Raw genomic sequence first — 24,190 nt, 5'->3', positions numbered from 1 at the left:
GGGGGCCAGGCAAGTCCCCAGCCTGCAGCACAAAGCCCCAAGGCCCAGGCAGGAGCCTGGAGCAGCCAGGGGCACAAAGGAGACCCAGAAGAACACCACACGAGCAAAGTTACAATTACTAAAATACCGGTTCGCGTTTATTCTCCCAGTTACGCAGCTGGGTTCACTGCTGCCAAGTCCGTGACAGAGGCAGACTCGGAGGCGGCAGTACGGGCAGGGCTGGGCACACGTCCCGGGAGGAGAGCTCCTGGCAGCAGCTGAGCCCAGCTCTGCTCCCAGGCAGGGCTAAAGCTGCCCAGGCAAGTCTGTAACACCGGTGTGTGCTGCCTGCACGGCCGGGGAGAGCAGGCGAAGCACACCAAGGGCCCGGCACAGCCCGCACGTGAGCTGTGACCGGCACCTCCTGCTCCTGCGGCACCCGCCCGGAGCTGGGAAGGAGAGCGAACACCGCGGCAATGCCCGTGGGAAAGGCAAAACCAGGGAGCTCCGTACAAAACGGGGCGGCACGGGGAGCGACACGAAACACCCGGCCCTGGAGAGCGCCAGGTACTGAAGGCACTGGCCCCCGGTGGCCCCGGAACGTCACAGGGACGCCCCGAGAGCGTGGGCGGCAGCTCTGGTGCAAAGGGTTCAGGGCAGGTAGTGGCACCACGAGGTCCTGCTGTCCGCCACGCTCCCTCCCCGGGTGCCGGTGCCCGCCGGGGCCGCTCACAGCAGCGGGCAGCCTCTGCGCTTCTTGTTCTTCCGCACCTGCAGGCCGGCACGGGTGGCCATCTCGAACACCTCCCGCACGCCCTCCTTCGTCTTGGCCGAGCACTCGAGGTAGCCGAAGGCATTGATCCTGTTGGCCATGTCCCTGCCCTCCTCTGGCTTCACCGGCTCCTAGGAAGCAGTAAAAACAGGGTTTGGAAAGGTGGCCAGAACACAAGAGCGACTGCCCTTGGGGCATCCAGCCCTTCCGGCCAGGAGCTGGGGTGGGTGGAGGCGGCTCGCTGGCTGAGGGCACCCGGGGCTGTCCCCACCTGCTTCATCTTGGCCAGCTCCCGCCGCGTGTGCTCGTCATTCCGCAGGTCCTTCTTGTTCCCCACCAGGATGATGGGCACATTGGGGCAGAAGTGCTTCACCTCCGGCGTCCACTTCTCAGGGATGTTCTCTGCAGTACGCACACGTGGAATCCCGTGAGCGGAGGGGCTGCTGCCCCCACAGCCTCCTCACAGAAACCAACCCCGAGCTTCTCCCCTTGGAGCAGGGAGAGCTCGCCCCACAGCGAGAGTCCTCCTCTCCCACCACCTCCGCCCGCTCAGCAAAATTCCCAGCATTTCCCTGAGGTGCACACGAAGCCAGGGGATGAAGGGATGGCTCTGGCAGCCTTGAGGGGCAGCGTGGGATCTTCCCCGACCCCAGGGGGTTCAGCAGCAGCACCGAGTCCCGCGGGAGCCCCCCTCAATCCCCAATCCCTACCGAGGCTGTCCGGGCTGTCAATGGAAAAGCACATGAGGATGACGTCTGTGTCCGGGTACGAGAGGGGCCGCAGCCTGTCATAGTCCTCCTGTCCTGCTGTGTCCCACAGGGCCAGCTCAACCTGAGAGGGGAGAAGGACACGGCTCAGTGCCTCTGCAGGCCAGGAGGGACAAGATTTTAATCTTCCTCAAACTGGGGCAGGTTCAGGGTGACCCAGAAATGCCGGAGCCCTGGGGCTCCTCTGAGCACGCAGAGCAATCCCAGCAGCAGCGCTGGGAGGTGGCACTGCCAGCGTGGCACCGTGGGGCGAGGGGATGGGAACGGCCCTTACCTGCTTCCCATCCACCTCTATGTCGGCAATGTAGTTCTCGAAGACGGTGGGCACGTAGACCTCGGGGAACTGGTCTTTGCTGAACACGATCAGCAGACACGTCTTCCCGCAGGCACCGTCCCCCACGATCACCAGCTTCTTCCTGATGGCCGCCATCGCTGTGGGGACACGAGCGGGTGAGCAGGACAGAGCAGCACGGGCAAACACCAGACACGAGCACCTGGGCACGTGGCACTGGGAGCAGCCAGGACAGAGGCACCCCCGGCCCTTTGCCAGACCCCCTCCAGCTCCCACACGCATCAGCTCACGGGCACCACGAGAACCGGAACCATTTCCACCCAGCCCTGCTGCTGTGGCTGGGAGAACCGCCCCAGCTGTGGTCAGTGCTGGTGGCTGTAGGCAGGGACCTCGTGGGAGGTGACAAACCACCCTGCCTTCCCCAGACACCCAGCCCTCCCTGGCTTTGCTGTGCTAACCAGGATTTTGGACAACCTCAGAGTTCCACGCACATGCTGGCTTCATTTTAAATTGTAAATCCTTCAGGGCAGAAACTGTGCTCCGGGTTTCACCCCGGCACGCTCACCGGACCCCAGATAATCTGACCAGCAGCTGGAACATGCCAAGGCAAGCTCTCGGAGGTCTGGGCAAGCAGGAGCTGTGTGCCTGGCACCCGGCACCGGGCTGGCCCCATCCCAGCCTGTCTGAAAAAGGAGCCTTTGCCACGGAACCGAGAGCCCACGCCAGCCATCACTCAGCAAACAGAGCTGAAACCCCACAACAAAGCAGGCGGCTTTCTGCCCCAAGGGAAGAGGATGCAATTCTGCAAGGAAAACTACCCCTTGTGCATCCCTCACTTTCCAAAGGGGTTTACAGCTGAGCCTGAGAACCGGCCAGGACAATGCCACAAAATGCCTGGCACAGTCTGAATGAGGCATGAGAAAATCAGCCACAGTGGGATCACCTCCCTCCCCAATCTCGTGACCAAAATCTCTTTTCCATCCCCAGATTCCCAGTCCAAGAGCCTGACCCACTCCCTGCACGCCTTCAGCGTATCAGCAGCTCCCCATCCCTGCACAGATCCCAGGAATGATGCAGGCTGACACGTCAGGGTTTAATCCCTGAAAGTTCACACTGCTCTGGGGGAAATTACAGGTGACCAAGAAACCTCTCCTGAAGGCAGGGATGTCCCATGCTTTCCACCTCAGCCCTGCCCCTCTGCAAACCCTCTGCCCAGGCAGCAGGATGGGAAGGAGCCGTTCATGCCGGCGGGAAATAACCCTGTGGGAAGGGCACACACATCGGTGTGGATACACTGAGCTGGAAGCACAGCAGCAGTGGATCATGCTGGGATCACTCCAGGATCACCAGGATCACCTTGGGAAGGCCAGAATATTACAAACCTTGCCTTTAATCAGGGCACTCATACCGAGCCTCAGCAAAGGCCAGGGATCTGCCCCTGCCCCAGTGATCCCACCCTCACCCCGTGCCAAGAGAAAAGGGAGGAACGGGGTGAGACGGGAGTCCGGCTGCATCGTAATGAGCTGCCAGTGAAGGATTAAGAAATGAATGGCTGGCTCACACTCCAAAGGCAGGCTGCAGACCTGCTTGTCTCATCGACCTGCCACACAAACCCCGGGGAACCACCCCGGGGAACCACCCCAGTTTCACAAATCAAAGCACCCAACGGTTTGGGCAAAAGAGAGAGAGTTTGCGCTCAGACCAGACCCTGCTGTACAGATCCCTGTAGGTCCCAGGCATTTTGGCTCACAAGCTGAGGCAGGAATGGTTCATGGCTGCTGTTAACAAAAATAGAAAGCTGGCACTTGTGAGGTGAGAAGAGCGAGAATCAAGGGCTGCATCCGGAAGGATGTGACATTCCTCAGCTGGGACCCTCGGTGTCAGGCACACATCCCAGCGGAGCAGCACATCTACAGCAAGGTGAGCACATCTGTGCAACACTGAAGTCAGAGAAGAAAAAGAAAAAGGTGCTCCAAAGGGCCCCTTTCAGGGACCAGGGGCACTTTTTAGAGAGGCAAGCGCTGAGCATGGAGGGGGAAACAGCTCCTGTCCCTATTCCTCATGCCCTGCTGTTCCTGCCTGTCCCTGGCAAACCCACAGTGCCACAGAATCAAGACTGGAAAAGACCTCCAAGATGCACAAGTCCAACCCTTGTTGCAAAACCATCCTTTTTGTCTGACCAAAGGCTGCTGGAGGGACCAGCAGCATGTCCACAGCACAGAAAAAGGAGAGCTCAGGGAGAAAAAAGCCTGTTTACTTGGACACAAAGCTGCTTTGCCCACAGCAAAACATGATACGCTGCTTTGTGGCTTCGTATCTCCAAGAGGAAAGGCAGCCTGGGCCAGGCCAACATCTAACCCACGGCACCAGGCAGACAACAACATCTGCATTGTAAGGAGCAGCAGATGTCCAAGGACACAAACACCCGCTCCCAGCTGGATCTGCCCGTGCCCAGTCTGCAGACGCTGGATGGAAACCAAAACCAACCAGAGTGGCACCGCTCCTGCCCAAAATGCTGCCCTGCCCACACACTGCCCCAAACTGAGCAGAGTCACCGCACCCAGGGCTCCTTCCCACGGCCCTCCCTGACCTGGGACCCCTCCCTGACCTGGGAAGGCTCCGGGCCCCAGCAGCTCCCGAGCCCGGCGTGCTGCCGAGCGGTGACTCAGAGGGCAGAGGCGCTGTCCCCACCCAAAATCTCAGCACAATTCATTCCATTACTCAGGAGAGCCGTCCAGAAATAGCCCATTACTAATCCAGAGCTGGTGTGCAGAGGCGAGCGGGGCAAGGAGGCTGGAAGAGCCGTGAGCCTCAGCGCTCAGCTGGGTGCCCCCATCCGTGCCCTGGACCCAGCAGCTGGCGCAGCACCAATCCCAGATTCCAGCAGCTCTCTGCTCCAGGAGAGATGAGCTGCTCTGCCAGGGGATGCTCTTCTGCTCAGCAGGATGAGGCCAGTCCCTGGCTCGAGGATTCTGATGCGAAGCTCTTTGCACTGTTGCCAGATTACGAGTAGGTAAAAAGAGAATGAAGACAATTTCATGAAGACAAACGGGGCGATCCCGAGCACAAATGCAGAAGATTTAAGTGACAGCAGCCCTGAGAGGAAGGACTTGGGGATGCCGGTGGATGAGAAGCTCTACGTGACACAGCAGCGTTCACTGGCAGCCCAGGAATGCCCCTGTGTGCAGGGCAGATCCCACAGCCTGGGATCAGGGGAGGGGGGAATTCTGCCCCTCTGCCCCACTCAGGTGAGACCTCACCTGCAGAGCTGCCTCCAGCCCCGGGCTCCCCAACACAGGGAGAACACGGAGCTGCTGGAGCCAGGCCATGGAGCTGGAGCCCCTCTGCCCTGGAGCCAGCCTGGGAGAGCTGAGGTGCTCAGCTGGAGAAGAGAAGGCTCTGGGGAGACCTCAGAGCCCCTTCCAGAAGAAATTATTCCCTGTGAGGGTGGGCAGGGCCCGGCACAAGCTGTGCAGAGAAGCTGTGGCTGCCCCATCTTTGGAAGTGTCCCATCTCTGGAAGTGTCCCGTCTTTGGACAAGGCTTGGAACAACCTGGGACAGTGGAAGAGGTTCCTGCCCACGGCAAGGGGTGGAACAAGGTGAGCTCTAAGGTCCCTTCCAACCCAAACCACTCTGGGATTCTATGATAATCTGAGGACAGCTTTACTACAACTGCCATCAGGCCAAACAATTAAAAGCACGCAGTCATCCACGACACGGAAACTGAGATGTTAAACTCTGCCAAGCGCCAACCACCCCAAATTACAGCCAACACTGCCCAGCCCACGCTGGCAACCCAAACTGGCAGCTCGTGGGTGTGAGCAGCAGGGCCCCGCTGGACATGCCTCCTGCTCATCCATGGAGATAACAAAAGGGAGCAGCGAGCGTGTGCCAGCATTTCCCGCTGCCAAACCCCGCAGGGCTCCCGTGCCCAGCCCTGCACCTGCTGCTGCAGGCAGGGGGACGGCTCTGGGTTTAATCTGTGCCACCACTGCCAGCACCAGCTGAACCCTGAGCAGGGTTCACCTTCAGCTCACCAAAAAGCTGCAACAGGACCTCAAATTGCTCTGTTCTACTTTCCAAGCGATGATTTTAAAGCCATCGCCATAAAATCAGCCAGGCTCCAGGGCAGCCTTTGTGTTGCTGGTTTCTCCCGGCTCTGTGCCTCAAAATGTGAAGTTCCTGCTGAGCAGGATATGGGGAATTCCTCTGGCAGCAGGATGTGTCCATCATCCAGTGTCTGCCGTGGGGATTCAGGAATTGCAGAGAACGATGTTAATGCTTTGAAGGACTCCAACCAGGGACAGAAATCTTTCAATGAACCTCCTCGGACAGACTCTTACTTCCTAGAGGTAACAGAGGGGTTTTGTTCTAAAGCAGAAATTCCCAAGCACTGCTGCCGGCCCCACCCCGGTCAGACCGGTCACACCAGGGATCACAGCCCTGGCCAGAGGCACAGCTCTGAAGTTTGGGCAGGGCTGGGGGGGAAAGAGCTGTGCTGGGAGCAGCCCCTTGGCAGGGATAACGCCAGTGCTGCGGGGCTGTTCCACTGCAGAAATGGTTTGAGCAGTTTGGACTCACTGGTACAATGATCAAGTAAGTAAACTCCCAAATTAAAGCCCCACAGGAATGTCCACTGTGGGGAATTTCATTTGCTGAGACACCTGAGCCATGGCAAAGGTAGTACAGGACAAGTGTCTTGGCCACTGCTGCAAGCACCAGTGGGACTCTTACTACAGAATCACGGAATCATCAGGGTGGAAAGGCAGAAAAAAATTTCCAAAAAGGGCTGGAAGCAAACAGCGGTGCCAAGGGGAAATGCAATGGGCAGGGCAGAGCTTGGGCTCCCGGGCAGCTCGAGACCATCCAAGTGGCGCTGCCTTTGGCAGAGCAGCAGCTCTAATTTCGTGCTCATCCGGCCGAGCTGTGCAGTTTGTGCAGAGCACACCAGTCCTCAGCCCTCGCCCAGCTCTGGCACCCAGGGCTGACCCACACCCACCCCCGCCACCGCTGCCCACTGCTCCCAGCCGCCTGGCTCGCCTGCCTCTGCTGCCAAAACCCAGCACCAAGGAAAACATCTCTATTTACCACTGAGAGCTGCCTAAAACCTTCCTCTAGACCTGCCATATCCAAACAAGAAGTGATCGTCAGAACAGGAGCTCAACCCGGTGCTCGGGTTTAGACCTTACCCTTTTTTTGGAGATATTCTTTAGACACAACCAGGCAGGCTGGGCTTAACACACACCCCAGCGGCAAAGGGAAACTGTCCAGACCCAGAGCAGAGTGTCCAGGGTGGCTCACTTCCATTGCTAAACCCCCACAAAACAAAACATCCACAGGCAAAACAGAGAAAGGAACTGGGAACAGCAGAATTTGAAAGCCTAAAAAAAGTTCAAACCACAAGTGTTTGAGCACTGTGGGAGAAGCTGCCTGCCCTTACCTCCTTTTCCAAAGGACATCATGCCATGTTCTTATTTTACCTCCTGCAGTAGTGACAGCCTTCCCAGCCTCACGGCAGCACAAGTGTCTCGCTGAAAGCTCCAAATACCATGCCACAATCTCAGCAGATGCCTGTACTTGTGCAACGCCTGCCTGCCCCAGCGCCGATCAATATTTGCTAATACAATTCCTTACTTTTCATGGCAATACGCCTCTCCAGTGCAAACGGCAAGTCGGGAGGTGAGCCTGGTTAAACGCTCCTGATAACCTGCAGGAAGAGAGGGACTTGGCTTATTTCCCATTTATGTGTTCCCCTGGAGAAGCCGGAGCTGTCAGGAACCTGGATGCAAGTGAAAGCCCACAAAATCTCACGCAGCCTCTACCCGAGCTGAGGTGGAAGAGCTGGACATAAAACTGAAACTGTCTGGATGCCAAAAGCACTCGGCAAAATAGAAACAAAAATGCAACCGGTCCCCGAGACACGCAGCCAGCCAAAGCCGCTACCTCCAGTCTCCAGTTTCCCGCCTGGAACACTTTCCCAGGGATGTGGGGGGCTCAGCCAGGCCCCTGCTCCCAGCCCAGCCCAGGCAGATGCAGCCCAGGGATCACACTCCTGTTCTCCCGGGGGCGTTGAGAGCCTGGGGCTGAGTTTAGGGAGGTTGGCGGCCACTGAGAGACTTGGCTGGCAGGCTGCTCGTGCTGGAAAAGGCCACGCAGTCATGCTTTTGGAATGCTCCCCTGCTCCTAAGACATTACACAATTATTTCCCCTCCCCGCAAGCCCCCCTAATATAAATGTTTAAGAATGAGCTCAGCAGTAAGGAAAGGGAACTTTTTTTTTTTTTCCTTTTTCTGAAGAAAACACAGAGCAGCCACTCCATAATCAAGGCTGTACATGGGGACACTGCTGGAGCGGGAGCTGTGGGGAGGGATGCGGGATGGGGCAGCAGACCCCAGGCTCTGATCCCAGGAACAGACAGCCGGAAACTGGGACCCACAGCCCAAGGCCACCCTGGAGGGATGACAACCTGCAGTAGCTGAGGTGCAGCTGACCCACCCTCACCGCACCCAGGGACCCCCACCCAGGCACACCCACCCCACCCTGTCCCGCTGCACCCCACCCAGCCCGGCTGTGCCACCCACCCTGTGCCCTATTCCCCACCGCTGCACTGACCCCACACCCCAGTAACCCCACCTTTGAGCCCAGAACCAGTAATCCCACATCCCACTAGTAACCCCAGACCTCAACCCCTCCAGACCCTGATCCCAGTTCCCCAAAGCCCCACCAGTAATCACAAAGCCCTGTTTCTCCACCAGTAACTCGGACCCCATCACAGGCAGTAATCCAGACCTGAGTTCCCCCAGATCCCAGCTCTGGCCCCACTCCTCATCAGTACCCCCCACTCCTTACCAGTACCCCCCACTCCTCATCAGTACCCCCCACTCCTCATCAGTACCCCCCACCGCCCAGCTGCCCCCTCCGGCACGGACCCCGCAGATCCCCCCGCCCAGCCGGGCTCCCGCAGACCCCGCACCTCTCTCCGCCGCTGCCCGCCCCGCTCCGTCCCGCTCCGTCCCGCTCCGTCCCGTTCCGTCCCGCTCCGTCCCGCTCCGTCCCCGGCCGCGCCGCGCCGCTGCGGGCACCGCCCGGTCCGGGACCGCCCGCCGAGGGCGGAGCGGGAACGCGGGGCCGGGATGGGCTGTACCGAGCTGGGATGGGCTGTGCCGAGCCGGGATGGGCTGTGCCGAGCCGGGATGGGTTGTACGGAGCCGGGATGGGCTGTACCGAGCCGGGATGGGCTGTACCGAGCCGTGCAGAGCCCCTGCCAGCGCTGCCCCTCCGGGACAACCGGACTCCCCCCGCCCCGGTGTTTCCTCGGAGCCCTCGGGCGTTCTGCTGGTTCAGGGTCCCGAGGCCAAGTGGGGAGGGGGCGACCCCAACTGCCGGGAGAGGCTGAGCTGCTGCCCTGATGCCCCCCGTGCCAGGCGAGGCCAGCAGCACAGAGCGCTCCCACTGTGACAGACACAGAGCTGGGACCGACAGACGCGGAGCTGGGACCGACAGACACAGAGCTGGGACTGACAGACACAGAGCTGGGACCGACAGACACAGAGCTGGGACTGACAGACACAGAGCTGAGACTGACAGACACAGAGCTGGGACCGACAGACACAGAGCTGGCTGTCCCCAGGGTCCCCTCCACAGGGGCACTGCCAGAGGGGGCTGTGACGCGCTGTGCCCCGCATCAAGGTGACCCCAGTGCCCCCGGTGCGCTCCCCGTGCCCACCATGTCCCCCTAGGACATCCAGCTGCAGGGCAGAGCTCCCGTCCCTCAGCCGGGGAAAGGCAGCCCCAGGAGCCTGGCCCAGACCCAGGCTCATAAACCGCTGCTATTTTAAGGGCTTGCAGCCGATTTTTCTTAATTTATCAAGCCCCAGGCCAGGAGCTGGTTCCAAAGGAAATGTTTCCTTAGTAAAAAAAAAGGGAACCACAGAGGAAGCTTTAAATGCAGCAGTCTCTGCCTCCTTGCTTTATCCAACAGCCGGGCAGTGACCTGGAAAACCAGAGCCGGTTCTCAGCCACCAGCACGAAAAGGAACGTGCCCGGGGAACGGGGCTGTGCAAACAAGTGTGAAGAGAGCACCGGGAGCGTCAGGGGTACCAGACGGCCATCAGAGGGACGTGGGACAGCAGGGACGCCTCCAGCAGGCAGCCCGCCCTGGAGACAGTGCCTGAACTCCCAGGGAGGGACAGCCACATTCCTCGGAGCCGCAGCCCGCCCCACTCCCTCCCGCAGAGACAGGAAAACCTCCAGCCTTTTCTCCCTTCCATTCCGTGGGTGATGTTTCTGTTCCCACCGCACTGGCCATTGCTGCCACCTCCCAGCCAGAGCCGGGGGTCCAAGACCCCCAGGCAGAGACTGGCGGCACTCCAGGGGTTCCCACTGCCCCTGGGCGCTGGATGGACACTCCATGGGCTCTGACCGGTGCCAAGGGCAGATGGACAGCAGCTCACACGGCTCTGCGCAGGCCCGTTTGCCTGCCGACATAAATTAATCAAAGCTAATTGGCTTTTCGGTAAGTCGTCTTTGCGGAAGAAAGACTTTGAAGTAGGTAGGACCGAGTGGCAAAATCTTTATTTAAACACACGGTGCTACACAAGGACAGGCTCCCAGCACCACTCCCTGCTCCCTCCAGCATGGAACCAACAGGTTCAAATCTCCTGCATAACTTTCATTTCCCATTATGTGCACCCAGTTTATTTACATCTCACCGGTTACAGGAGACAAACAACATTCACCAGAGGTGACACTTGACGGGAGCTGGCTGCTCCCAGTGACAGGACACAAACTGCTGGTGCCACAGCGCCTTTCCCAAGCCAGGGACCGTGGCCCAGCCCTCGCCATCCCCACAGTGCCAGGATGGGACGATCCCTCACAGTTCAGGAGGATGCAACACTCCACAGAGGTATGGGAAATGGATGCTCCGGGTCAGAGATGTGTGTGATGCATAAATCCAGTGCAGAGATAAACCGCTCCAGCTCCGCTGTGCACCGCTTCTGAGATCATTAAGGAAAACGTGGGAGCTGTCTTTCCCTGCCCTGGTCACACCAAGCTGCTTTTACTGTGGGTTCCCAGCCCTGGGCTAAGCAGATCCAGTGCAGTTAAGCTGTTAAGCTCACCTGAATAGGGCTGCTCTGTGTGAGGCTGCTAGCTCAGAACGTCTCCAAAATACAGACGTACATTCGTAGACTCCCCACAGCAACAAAGGGCTTAAACATTTCCAGCTCAGCTCTCCAGTTAATAAATAATTGGCTCCAGAAGCACTGCAGAGGTCCAGCTCATGAGAGGATGGGGGTGGAACCTGTGCTGGCTGTGCAATGGCTTATCCCTGCTCAGGGCTCAGGGCAGAGCTTGGCCACTGCTCCAAACTCCCAGACCAGAGACTGACACAAGGTCCGTGAGAGAATGAAGGTGTGAGGGGCTGAAAATCGGCAGCACAAGGCTGTGACAGCCACTGTGGGGCCACAACTGGGCTTGTGCCAGGCTGAGCTTTGCCCAGCTGCCCGTGGGACTTTACTCCCGGTCGCATTCCATCTGAGCCCCAGCTCCAACAGCAGCTTCAGAGCCACTGGCCAAAGCATCACAGGGCAGGAGACAGGGGGTGGCTGCGGCAGGTAGAAGCCCCCCAGCAGCCCCCAGGCTGTCACACAGTCAGCACAGCCGTGACAGAGGCAAAGGACATGCTGAGGAGCCGAGGAGCCTTCAGGCTTTTCACAGCGTTGAGAAAGTAGCAGCAGAAAAACATCCCTCAGCTCCAGTGTTCATTGTCTGTCCAAGGCCTCTCGGTCTCCACCCGGGACTGGGATGCAAGCAGGTGGAGGGGGATGCACTGGACAGGAGCACAGACTGAGGCTCTAGGTTTTTTACTCTTCTTGCAGCTGGCTCAAAAAACAAGTGCTCAGAGGAGGGGTGGCCCTGAGGCAGCGCCAGTGTCCCACTCGTCTCCATCCAGGCAAGGCGAGCCCCGCTGCCCCGGGCTCATCCAGCATCACGTGTAGTTGCCGGGGCCACCCAGCGGGATCACAAAAACAGAGATGTCGTCACCAGAGCCCAGCTTGTCGTTGGCCAGCCGCCAGCCCCGCTCCTTCAGCACTCCCCGTGACCGCACCACCAGCTCCTGGGCCACCATGGTGTACCTGGGGGCACAGCAGAGCACGGCTCAGCAGTGACCCCAGACCCGCTGATGCAGCATCCTGGCAAGGAGGGAGAAGCTGCAGCAGCTAGAGGTGCAGAAAAGGGTCCCTGGGAGAGATCCAGGCTCAGATACGCATGTCCAGGGGAGCAACGCACGCTGTGGAACCCAGAGGGATGCGTGGCCACAACACTGCTCTGAGGAGCAAGGCCAAGGGGAGGCGGTGGAGCGCACAACATCCCTGCTCCCCTGCCCCCCTGCAGCTCACCTGCACGGGTCGTTTGGCTCGTAGCTCGTCAGCACCTCCATCACCACACCAGCCACCTCCTGGTCATTGGTGACATCCCAGAGCCCGTCGGTGCCCAGCACCAGAACATCGTCAGGGCAGTGCTCATACTGCGTGAGGTCATAAACCCTGACCTGCAGCAGGGCAAAGATGCAAGGGTGAGAGGTAGAGGAGGCTCCTGCTGCACTGGGCACATCCTGTTCAGTGGCTCTGGCCACCGCAGGAACCCCTGGGTGCGAAGGGCTGGCAGCCAGGCTTACCTCTGGGAAGCAGGACAGGAAAGGCTTGATGTGGATGTTGGAGCTGAACACCTTGAGGTCGTGGTCTCCCAGGCCTCTCGTGACCCCAATTGTGGCCATCATCCGAGCCTGGAGGATGGTGGAATCAAAAGAGAACTTTGAGCAGCTTTATATCCAGCTCCATTCCCAGCTGAGACCCGGTGATGACAGCACTACCAAAAATGGGCTGAGATCCCTCAAAACAGTGAGAGCAGGCAAAAAACAACCCCTGCCAAGCTTCTGCTGCAGCGCTTTACCTTTTTGCCTTCCCCAAAAATAAGAGGAAACTTCAGGTCAGCCTCTTCTATCTTTTTGTAAGCCCTGGTTAAAACAAGCCAGAGACAAGGTGTCAGTAGGTGAAGGCTTCCAGCACCCCCACTGATCCCTTGGGAGCGGGGTACCCCGTGTACCAGAGCCCCCTGCCCCGTGGCGTGGGATGCCAGAGACGAGCAGCCACCGCAGCGGGGCCCCAGTGCCGCTGGTGAGTTGGGGGTTACCAGCCATTCATGTTCTGGTCCCTGTAGAGCATCTTCTTCCCCAGCTCCTTGGGCTGGACCCTGCGGGGGAACTCCAGGTGCGTGAACTCCTTCCCCAGCAGCTCGGGCTTTAGCAGTGCCTGCAGGAAGAAGTGTCGGCTCAGCCACAGGGCTGGGAGAGTGGGATCTGTGGGTCCAGCCCTGCCCAGATGAGGATCCACCATCCACTGGGACTTCGGCTACGACATTCCGAGGCGGGAAAACTTTGGCTGCTCTGGAGCCGCTTGAATTGGTGCTGGTAAAGCAGCTTCAAACCACCCACCCTGCTAAGCCAGAGGGAAAACGAGCTGAGGACAGCCATGCCAGCGCTGGGCAAGAAGGTGAAGCTTTTGCACAGAGAAATAAAGATCTCCAAAAGGGATCAAACCATCAAACCCCAGCAAATTCCAGGAGAAGCTGGAATTTACCCAGAAGGAGTCATAGCTGCAAACATCCCAGGATGCCAGGCTCGGCGCAGGGCATGGCACTCACCCAAGGAAGAGTGATGGGTCTTTTCTGAAAGTGTCCGAGCTGTGACTGTGACAAGGGACAAGCAGCAGCACAGAGCCCCGGCCAGGGCAGCCCTCACGGAGCACAGTGTGAAGGGCACCGGGAGCAGCGAGTGTTGGAAAATGCCAAAGGGGAAAGAAAAGCAGGAAGAGAAGAGGAGATCCCTTGGGAAGATGGGGTGGCAGGGGCTTGGTTCTGAGGCGTGGAGACCCCCAGCCCACTCTGGGGGAGCCCTGACCCCATGAGGCAGGGCATCTTGTGGCAGAGCAGCATGTGCCTGTCCCCAGCCTGCATCCTGCCCCTCGCAGCCAGCTGAAGAGCATTCTGATCACAGCGCTTTCCTCCTCTCGGTCATTCAAAAATAGATTCAAGGGAGAAAAAAAAAAAAAAAAAAGCCTCAGTGTTTTTCCAAGTGCATTGCAAGCCAGGAAATTTCATCCAGCAAGACCTTCTCCAACACAAACTCCTCCTCCCCTGTGCTGCCCTCACAGAGGTCTTTATAACCTTAGAGAGTCTCCCTGGGTGGCACCAGGGGATTCATCCAGGAGAGGGACAGGGAGCTTTCAGGGAGAAAGACAGAAACCCGTTGGCACACATCAGCTCTGACCCTCCAGGGAGCAGCCAGGGAAGAAACCAGGGCTGGGCAGGAGCACTGCAGCTCCTCTGAGAGCGAAAGGGAGCGCGGCGGATGGAGGGAGCAGAGCCGCTCTCCTCCAGGTCCCAGCAGCCCAGGCAGGGGATGCTCCCTGTTCCCTGGACAGCAGCTGGACAAGAACGGACCAAAGTGGCTCCGTGCAAATGTACCAACCCAGCCCCGTGCCAAAAGCCTGGGCTCTCCGTGTCCGGCTGTGCCAGGCTCGCAGTCACAGACCCTCACACCGAACCCGCAGCAAACCGGCGCTCTGCCAGCCACAAGATGCCCCCGTGCCAGCTGCCTGCATCCCGGTGCCCCTGCCCGTTCCAGGGAGCAGTCTGGGATGGACAAGTGCCAGCAGCAGGTCCCAGCCACGGGGCTGCCCTTGGGTCCAGAGCCCCAGCACGGCAGCAGCCCAGCAGGCAGCACAGGGGACTGGGAAGAGGCCAGGAGGTGTTTCAGCAGGAATGAGGTTAGAAGAAAGGTCTTTCTTACTAAAAACTGCAGCCTCTGCCTCTCTGTCTCTGGAGTAAACTCCCTGGACATTGGAATGATTTCCCCATTACGGATGATAATGGCCCTGCAATGAAACATGGAAGGATGAGATTAGAGAGAAGGAGACTTGGCGGAGGAGCTGAGCCTGGCTCTCCAGGGCTGATTCCCAGGGTGGTACAACCCCTTCCCCCCTGCTGCCTGCCCTTCTCCCAGCCTGAGGTGGGAGCTGCTTCCTGGATTCACTGCCGCCCTGGGCAGGGCATGGCATCCCTCCCTCCTGTGCAGGAGAGGGGCAGGAGGGAAGGGGAAACGGGAGAGAAGCGTGGGGCAGAGAGGAATGAAGCAGATCAAATCAAAGGACAGGATATGGTTAGAAAAGGAGCAGCACAAAGGCGGGGCACCACTGAGGGGAGCTGCAAACAGCAGGGGCAGAAATCGCCTGCAGCAGGACACAGATGCACGTGCCCACCCCACACCAGCACTGTCACTTGCTGCTGGGGCTGCTGTTACAGGTTAAGGTCTCAAAAAAAAAAAAAAAGAAAAAAGAAAAAAGAAAAAAGAAAAAAAAAACACCCAACCAAAAACAAACAAACAAACAAACAAATATAAAGGTCTGATAATGAGATGTTTCTGGATGTCATGGTAGGCCCAAGGATCTCCAAGAGTGGTGGCTGTGAGTCTCCTCCGGTGATGTAAGGCCAGGCTGAGTTCAGCTCCGGCAGTGTTTGATACCTGAGAAGGCGACAATAAACTGTTACCCAGAGGTCACGACCTCAGCAGCCTGTGCACGCTGCCATCCTGCACGGCTGTGCCTGGCTGCTGCTGCCATCCTGCACGGCTGTGCCTGGCTGCTGCCGCCTTGGACAGGGACCTGCATCCACAAGCAGAGGTACGAGGGATCTCCTTCTTCTCTGTGCCAGAGCTGGAGGCACATCCAGCCTGAGAAAATTGACCAGAGCCTGTATTTGCTGGTCTGACATTGCTGAGGACAAGGTAAAACCTGCGGGAAATCCCCAGAGCAGCTGTAGCTGACCCATTCTTGGAAATGTTCAAGGCCAGGTCGGGCAGGGCTTGAACAGCCTGGTCTAGCAGAAGGTGTCTGCAAGTAGCAGGGGGTGGAACAAGACGAGCTTTAAGGTCCTTAAAATTCTCGGGCTCCAAGCTCCCACTGCACTTGTCTGCACATAGATTTGTGTCCTTCTCCTGCAACAGGTCACTGTTACGAAGTGCACTCTAAAATGACTTTTTTTGCACGTTTTTGAAAGCTTTGCTGAGCGCAATTTTCACTCTCCAACCTGCAGCCCAGCAGCGGGGGCCAGGGCGTGACCCAGAGCCGCCTGGCTAGCAGAGAGGATGTTGTTAGGAAGGAAGGGAGCGCATCCCAGATTTTGGGGAGCAATTCCACAGCCCTATCTGTGCACCCAGCAAACACAGAGATCACAGCAGGGTGCACTGTCCCTGGGACACGGAGCAGGCAGGGGATGACTCTGCCCGGTTCTGCCACCTTCTCCCTCCCCTAGACAGGGATGGAGCTGGGTGCTCCTCACCAGCCATCCCTCTGGCACCACCCCACTCTCCTGGGGTGTCCCCAGCCACCGAGCAAAGGCAAGGGCTGCCCCGTGGGGCTGTACCTGCTGTCACCGGCGTTGGCCACGTAGAACTTGCCCATGAGGTAGATGGCAGCCAGGGCGCAGCAGCCCCCGGCTAGGTGCTGGGATCCCCGCTCCCGCTCGATCTGGTCGTCCTGGGGAGACAGAGAGGCTGCAGGGTAGGTGGGCAGCTCCAAATAACTCCTGAGTGCACCAGCAGCACCTCAGCTCCAGGTGGGAAGCAGTGAGCAGGAGGGCACCTTTCCCCACACACCATGGAGCGGCTGTAGGGCTTGGGGGGGGTCTTGTGGGGCAGCCAGGGATGTGGTTTTACTGGGACAGGCAGGAAAGAGCAAGACAGGAGGGGAGCAGGTGGGCCTCCTGGAACAAAGTGCAATGAAGCCTTCTGCACCCACACAGACCTGGAGCCCAAAGCCTCTGCATTCTGAAAGCTCAAAACACAGAGCATCACAGAGCCCTCTCTGAGATCATCACACTTGGAGCCCTCTCTGCAGCCCCCTCCTTGCTGCAGAGCTGCCTTTTACCAGTGGGCTCATGATGCAGACACAGAGGTGCTCCCAGGGGAGCCCTGGACGATCCCACGGCAGAGGATCCTCACCATGTGCTTAAAGGCGTTCTCGATGGCGCCGATCACCAGGCTCTCGTGGGACACCACTTTCTCCAGGTGAAACCGTGGCACAGCATCGTTTGGGACCTCCCCGTGGTCCTCAGCACAGGACACGTGGTCTGGATCTGCAGAAGCGTCGTGAGGGAGGCAGATGGGAGGTGGGGAGGGGTCCTGCAGGATCTCCACGAGGTCGCGGAGCTGCTCGCAGATGTGCAGGTGGAGCCGCTCGGATGCCATGACAGCAGCGCCGCTGCCCGCGTGCCCATCAAACAAGGCCCAGTAGTGGAAATAAAAACCTTTCCTGCCCTGCAGGGAGAAGAGGGAAGGTTTAAACAAGCCTGCAAGGAAGCAGATGGGATGGGGAGTTCAGAGCAGCTTGGGGCCACTAGCTGAGGACAGTGACACGAGTGTCACAGTGCAGGCAGGAGCAATGGGGGCAGCTGACCAAGGGTGTGGGGACACAGCTGACCCCTGGCTGGAGCCCACCCCTGCATCAGACAGCTCGTGCCTCCGAAGGGGAGGCACCACTGTGCCAGCACGGCAGCCACCTCTGCAGCCCACCAGGGCCCCTGGGCCACGGGACCCCCTGTGCCAGCCAGCCCTGCAGCAGTCACCTGGGGATGGGGATGGTAGGAACAGGCAGAGGGAAGTGCCACAAACCGAGGGAATCCCCCGTGAGCACACATTGCCACGTGTCCCGCCTCATGCCCTGCTGCTGGGCATCTTCCCTGTCTTGTCCCTGCTTGGGAACCACCACGGCTCTCACCCCATCCAGCTCCCCGCTGCCTTCCCTGGACGACAGCCGGCCCCTTGGGCTGGGCCTCTGCTCCACAAACACCACCTCACAGCACGCCTGGTCCTCGTTGTGCTGGCTCTTCCCTGCGTTTATCACCCTGCCAAGAGGAAAAAAGGTATAAAGGGCCTTTCTTTCACATCATGTTCCAGCAAACCCCATCCCACAGCACCTCTTTCCCCCACTCCCGACCCTCCACTCACGCCCCCATGTCCCCAGGGATGCCAGGGATGCCCTGCACAGGTGCTCCTGTCCTGTCCCGGGTGTCCCAGAGCAGTTGTGTGGGTTGATCTGGGTCCAGGGGCAGCATTGAGTCCCCCCCACAGCTGGGTCCAGTGGGAACCAGTTGTCCACACATCTACCAAGGGAGGTGACCAGAAATAAACTGAGTTTGCTGAAGGTCCCTAGTACTGCCCTAGGCAGAAAAACTGCCCCAAAACCTGCATCAGCCTCAAACATACACCCCGGGACACCCTGAGAGAATCACAGCCTCTCCCATGTCCCATCCCTCCTGGGGGGAGCAGGGGGCTCAGGGAATGAGGGGAGAGGTGATGACGATGAAATCAACAGAACTTTTGCAGAAATATTCACACGGACTTTTCCCATCCTGTGCTGACACAGCAGATTCCAGGTCTAGATTTCAGAAGCTGCTCGCAGGAAGAAGCTGTAAACACAGCAGGGTGATTTTTCTTTGGGCAGACTTCCCTGGTGGTTTGCAGGAAGAACTCTTGGGACACGGAAAAGGGGATTTTTTTTTTTTTTTTTTTTTTTTTTTTTTCACTCCTACCCCGCTATCTCCAGGGGAAAATCGACATCTCGTAAAGCTCTCTGGGATATCGGGAGATAGTTCAGGGAAGGGATGCAAGAGCGGACTGAGCACTAAGCAGCAAAAGCCTTCAAAGCCTGACCTTCCCGCCAGCTTTCAGTTAAGGCTGAAACTCGCAGCTACTGAAAGAAGACAACCAGGTCCTCGAAGGGGAAGAAAACTCGAGCAGTCTCAATTCCAAAAAACCCCCAGCTCCCTGCTCTCCCCGAGTCCTGCCAGAGGCACCCATCGGTGTCAGCGGAGAAAACAAAACGGACAGAAGAGCCAAAACCCCTCGGGGACATCGGTAAGAGCACAACCCCTCTCTGCTGCCCTCCCCTCACGGGCATCCACAGCGCCCGCTCCTCGCTGCTGCTGGAAAAGGGACAGGCGCATCTCCCCGCCAGCCGCGACCCATTTTCGTGCCCAAGGTGCTCCCATCCTGCCCTCCCCAGGCTGCAAACAGCCGCCCCGCTCCCGGCCCCGCTCACTCCGCGTATCCCGTGCTCCAGGGCAGGCGGCGGCGGCCGTCCCGGGGGCTCTGCACCGCCCTCCCGGTGTGATCGTCGGCGCGGCGCAGCTCCTCGGGGGTCAGCTGCAGGAAAGCCGGCCGGCAGAACGCGGCGGGAGGCGGCGACCCCCGAGCGGCTGCGGCTCCGCTCCCTCCTCCGCGGGGTTCAGCGGGGTGCTGCCCGCCCAGCCCCGCCGCCAGCTGCGCCACGGCGGCGCGCACCCGCAGCAGCATCCCGAGCCCGGCAGAGCGGAGCCCAAAGCCGAGCCGAGCCGAGCCGAGCCGAGCCGAGCCCCGCCCCGCCGCGGTGCGGTGCGGTGCGGTGCGGTGCGGTGCGGGGCGGTGCGGTGCGGTGCGGTGCGGTGCGGTGCGGTGCGGTGCGGTGCGGTGCGGTGCGGGGCGGTGCGGTGCGGTGCGGTGCGGTGCGGGGCGGGGGGAAGAAGCAGGCGCGGCTGCTCAGCGCCGCAGCGCGCACCCGCATCGGCCGCCGCTATCCCGCGCAGAGAGCGAGCCCCTCCCGGGCAATGAACTCGCTGCCCGCTGGAGGTGGAGCTCTACCGGGAGGGACCCGGCACACCGCCGGGAGCCCCGGGGACACGGGCAGTCCCGGCGCGGAAAATGCTCTGGGAAAGTCTTTTCCCCGCTGGAGGTGGGGTTGAGGGGCTCGCACTGTCCAGGCGTTTTGCCGACAGGAGAGTTTCCTGACTGGATAGTCCCGAGGCTCCAGCAGAGCCACCTGCCCCGGGACAGCGTCCCCGTCCAGCGCCAGGCTCTTTGTCCCCCCTCCCGCTCTCATCAGCCCACGCGCGGCCATTAATAACCGGGCTATTAATAACCAGCAGGAGCAGCAGGGACGCACCGTGAGAGGGCAGAAAGCCGAACCTCTCCCTCCCTCCCTTTCACCCAGGATGCTGCGCTCCAGCGTGAGCAGGATGCGGATTTAACTGAACCAGAGCAGCACATCCTCCCTGGCTGGGAGGGGAAGTGAACGCCATCGCCTGCGCAGCCTGACCTCAGCGCCTCCCTGCCTTTGGGCTCCTGTGACAGAAGAAAAAAAAAACAAAAAAAACCCCAGTGACTTGCCTTCTGTAAAGGAAAATTGAGGCTGTTTCTTAAAATTCGTGCTCCCTGGTGCTTCAGTTTCAATCCGTTTCACTGATTGCTGTCACCACGGGGCTTTGGCATTGTAAGTTTCAAGCAGCGCTGAGAAGCCCTCCAGGCTTCAGCAATCTTCAGCCAGACATCTTCAAACTGTCCCAGATTATTTAGGAACCCAGTACAGAAGTGACTCCGTGGTACCCCTCTTCCCACCTTCTAATCCCAAGATTTAAGGTCTTCAGTACACTTTAAAGCTCTTTCTGTACCCTTCAGGACTTGAGCTAGTGGGCAGCATCCCAGCCCACGGTGGGGGGTTGGAACTGGGTTAAGGTCCCTTCCTGGGGGGTTGGAAGGAGGTGAACTTTATGGTGATCTTTAAGGTGATCTTTAAGGTGATCTTTAAGGTGATCTTTAAGGTGACATTTAAGGTCCCTTCCAAACCAACCCTTCCAGCCCGAGGCCAGCGCCCCTCGAGCTCCTCTCCAGCATTCACGGCTCCTCCCCTCAGCTCCTGATGCCCTCCGTGTCCAGCTGCAGGTCACACATGGGGTACTCTTAGATCCTGAGTGCAATATCATCGTGTTATTAAGGCTGCAAATCACTGGATTCTCCAGTGAATGCGTCTCCCCGCTGTGGGACTGCCGATCTGCCCCTACCGCTGAGTCACCGCGATGTTTTCCTTGGAAAGAAAGAATTGGCCGTTTCCAGACCGACTTCTGTTGACCCTGCTGGATGTTTGTTATTTCCGTTAAATCGAGCACGGCACGGAAAGAATGGCCTGACAAATAAACACGTTCCTGCAGGAACGCTCCCTGAAACAATGCGGTGCTAAAGACTGATTTCCAAGAAAGAGGGCTCCGTTTCCCCCTATTCATCCTGCCAGACAGACCCACGCGAAGTTTTCTCCTTATCTGCGAGGCTGCCGTTCCTCCTCACAAGGTTGCCTGGCACAAGGCCAGGGGATGCGGATGCCGTAGCCTGAGTCAGACTGAGAGTTCGGGGAGGTCAGCACCGGTAAAACAGCCGCTCTGGATGTCAGCAGCTCTGCCCTTCTCTCTTCCCATCCCTCTGGCAGTGCTGCCTGGGATGTTCACGCTCTCCCTGTCTCCTCATCTCACCCAGTGTCCCTCCCTGAGCATAAGAGTGTCGCTCACTCCCTCACCTTCCATGGGGACAGCTTCAGGTGAAGCACTCCAGCGAGCTGCCCTGAGAAACAGTGATTTAAAAATTAGTGACACAGAAATTAGCCCTAAATTGTGCTATTTCAGTTAATATCTCACGCAACTGTTTAGCACTGAAAAAGCCTTTCTAGGTTTGATCTTTCCTCTAGGTAGCTGAGCCCCAGAGGAGGTAGGATGGAGCCAGGGATATTTCTTTGTGAAAGAAAAACATGTTGGTGGCATTTAAGCCAGAACAGAAGTAAATTAAACATCAAGATCATAAAAGTACCAGAGAATGTTTTAAGACAGGCCCTTTGCAGCAGTGCATTAGTTGTCTGTAGAGCCTGACTGTGTAATGAGTAATATATTAATTTATAATTAGCACAATACACTGAAGCTCAACAAATAGCTTTGTGCACTCTGGAAAATTCATCAACAGAAGAAGCGGTTCTTAATGGTTTCCAAGGTTTGTGTGTCCCCTGTAATTGGGAGCTTCAGCATTTATTGTTGTTTCTTTGAAGGGCTAATTTGATTGCAACCATGCATCTTTATTCCCTGTCTGTTCCTGCTGGAGTGCAGAGGAGCCTTCGGAGCGGTGCTGCTCTGGGTGTGTTCTGTGACCTCTCTGCAGGTGAGCACATCGGTGTTTTGCAGAGCAGATGACCTGGATTTGGTGCAGATTCCCGGAGGGTTTTACCCTCTCCTCTCCCTCCTGCAAAGTGGGGGGCTGAGGAGGCACATTAACCTCCTTGGGTCACTTGGCTTTTCCCCCTCTGCTGTTTCAAAATCTTCCGTAGCCTTTTCATATCTCCTAAGGGATCTTCATTCGCAATTCTGCTCTCAAAGTCTTCAGGAGCCTCCTGGTCTCATTTAATATTACTTGACAGTAGAAATACAGAAGAAGAATAATAAATGTGTAACAATAACACTCACTGGAATTTATGGAGCCTTTGGGTAACTTACTTTTCAGTCTGGAAGCTCAGAGCCACATTCCAGACAATGCAGGGAAAAGGACTTCTCCCCGCTTTTGTAGCAGTGTCCAGGATTCCCAGAGATCCTCTCCCTGGACCGCTGTTTTGACAGGCTGGAAATCTGCACTGAAATTCCCTGCTGTCAGCAAAACCTTGTGAAAAGGGAACAAAATCCTCGGTGCTGAGACAGCCTGGAGGCACCGGGGCCTCCTCAGATGGAGGGGATAAATAAACTTGAATCTTAATTCAGTGATCCACTGAAAGCAGGGTGTGATAAATCTTCCCCAGGAATAAAATGTCAGGAGTTCTGCTTTTTTCCAGCTTTAATAGAATCATTTGTACCCTTCTGCCTATTACCAGCTGTAGATAAGTTGATGGCACTGAGCGTTTGAAGTCTTCTGACATGTCCAGATGCCTTTGCATAACCACTTGCCCCCAACTCTTCTTGTACCCCAAACCCCAATCCATGAGTTTTCTTCCTGAAAAAGAAATAAAAAAGCTGGCTGCTCACCTGGAAGGTACAGAAGGATTCCAGGCATGTGACAGATTTCTTACACGGGAGCAGGATTTATCACTAAGGGTACATCAGGAAAGGTTGCTAGGGTTTTCCTGGGCAGCTCCTTTCCTTCCCAAACTTGGCTTGTTATGGATATACTGGAAACTTGGGTCTCCTCACCCAGTAAAGCACTGGGCTCCTTGAGGAGTCACAGCCAGGGAGGAGAGCAAGGCTGAAGGCTGCTGCTGGACACTCAGGGAGAAGTCAGGATGATGATGAGAAGGAATTACTGTGTTCACTTCCAGCAGAATTTAAATTAAACCAGTTTTACTGAAGTCTTAATTCCTCCCCGGTATTTAAATGCTGTGATCTGGAAAGCAACAAGTGTATATTTCTGTATCATTACTCCAATAAAGAGCTGGAGTTTTGTAGGCTTCCTTATTAAACAATCTGGCCTAATTTAATTGGAATTTGGCTGGTGTGGAAAATAGCTTTGATTTAATTTGCTCTTGATCATTCCACTAAAACTTTGTGATCTGAAAGTAGTGTGTTTGTATTTACTTATCACAGCACAAGAGACCTGCATTGGCAGGCTCTCCATCAAATTACCTGATGAATATAAACAGCAGATTTAATTTAGTTTCATATCGATTTTTGTCGTTATTATTAAAACCCTCTGATCTGAAGAATGAGATGCTCGTATTTCCTTAATATCTTGTTACTGGGGTTTGGGTTAATCCTGCAGAGCTTTTCCTTTTTCTTTTGGGTAACCAAGTCTAACTAATCGGAATTTAACGTACGGCAATTCTGACTCTATAAAGGGGGAAAAGAAACTCAGTTTCCTGGGACAAAACAGCAAAGTAACCTATTCCTGTCAGGGGCTGGAGTAGTCTCCCCTGGATACCTGTGTGCATTTTGGGGGTCCCCCAGGAGCTGGTGGGTCACCTCAGGGCATCTTCCTTGCCATCTCTCTGGTGCCCTGAGGAGGCTGCCGGGGGTCCCAGCCTGGGACTGGCAGCAGGGCCCTTTCCAGGGAAGGGAGAGGGGATGCACGAAGGCTTTGGGATCCCATGGAAAGCAAATGGCTGGGAAATTTGCAAACTGCCCACATCCGATTTGTCTGAGCAGCTGCTGTTCGCCTGTAACTCAGCTTGGTCTTGGAAATGATTGCACGCTTCCAGCTGAGCGGTGGGGTGGAAGGTCCGGGGGTAAGAAGTGAGCTGTGTTCAGAAACCAAAGGCTTTAATCGGTGTGCAAACAGGTTTGAGCAAGGCAACAAAAACGAGTGCATGTAACTTCAGCCTCTCATCTCAGCTGTGCTGAGCTGGCAGGTCTAATTCCTGGCAACACTTGTGAAAAAATTAACCTTTGCTTTTGCTGTTTGGTGTTTTAAAGCCTGTTGCTGCCTGTTCCGAGAGCAGCCGTGCCAGCTGTGTCCTGGGGGCACCAGGAGAGGTTTTCTAGACAAGCCTGGAGCT

General features: G+C 57.4%; 2 protein-coding genes across 4 annotated transcripts; both read right to left on the bottom strand.

Annotated features, from left to right (window-relative positions):
- Positions 1–109: 109 nt before the first annotated feature.
- On the bottom strand, positions 110–8,876 carry RHOC (ras homolog family member C). Of its 3 annotated transcripts, none has more exons than XM_040085468.2 (6): positions 8,785–8,876; positions 7,252–7,518; positions 1,793–1,950; positions 1,462–1,582; positions 1,023–1,153; positions 110–882 (listed from the first exon to the last, which is right to left on the bottom strand). In XM_040085468.2, the coding sequence occupies exons 2-6, from the start codon at positions 7,271–7,273 to the stop codon at positions 709–711; spliced, it is 606 nt and encodes a 201-aa protein (XP_039941402.1). In that variant the 5' UTR covers positions 7,274–7,518; positions 8,785–8,876; the 3' UTR covers positions 110–708. The 3 variants fall into 3 exon arrangements, with proteins under 3 accessions (XP_039941402.1, XP_039941403.1, XP_039941405.1); XM_040085469.2 differs by having other exon boundaries at positions 7,446–7,518; XM_040085471.2 differs by lacking the exon at positions 7,252–7,518 and having other exon boundaries at positions 8,785–8,824.
- A 1,525-nt stretch (positions 8,877–10,401) lies between these two features.
- PPM1J (protein phosphatase, Mg2+/Mn2+ dependent 1J) lies at positions 10,402–19,221 on the bottom strand. The gene is made up of 10 exons (XM_040085734.2): positions 18,968–19,221; positions 17,645–17,771; positions 16,870–17,184; positions 16,293–16,405; positions 14,662–14,746; positions 13,005–13,123; positions 12,765–12,828; positions 12,490–12,597; positions 12,212–12,363; positions 10,402–11,947 (listed from the first exon to the last, which is right to left on the bottom strand). Exons 1-10 carry the CDS (start codon positions 19,219–19,221, stop codon positions 11,800–11,802), a joined length of 1,485 nt encoding a protein of 494 aa, XP_039941668.1. The 3' UTR covers positions 10,402–11,799.
- Positions 19,222–24,190: the final 4,969 nt, after the last annotated feature.

This window comes from Hirundo rustica, chromosome 24, assembly GCF_015227805.2.
Source record: "Hirundo rustica isolate bHirRus1 chromosome 24, bHirRus1.pri.v3, whole genome shotgun sequence".
NCBI lineage: Eukaryota > Metazoa > Chordata > Aves > Passeriformes > Hirundinidae > Hirundo > Hirundo rustica.
Note: the sequence above shows the minus strand (reverse complement) of the source record. Positions and strands in the feature narration are given on the sequence as shown.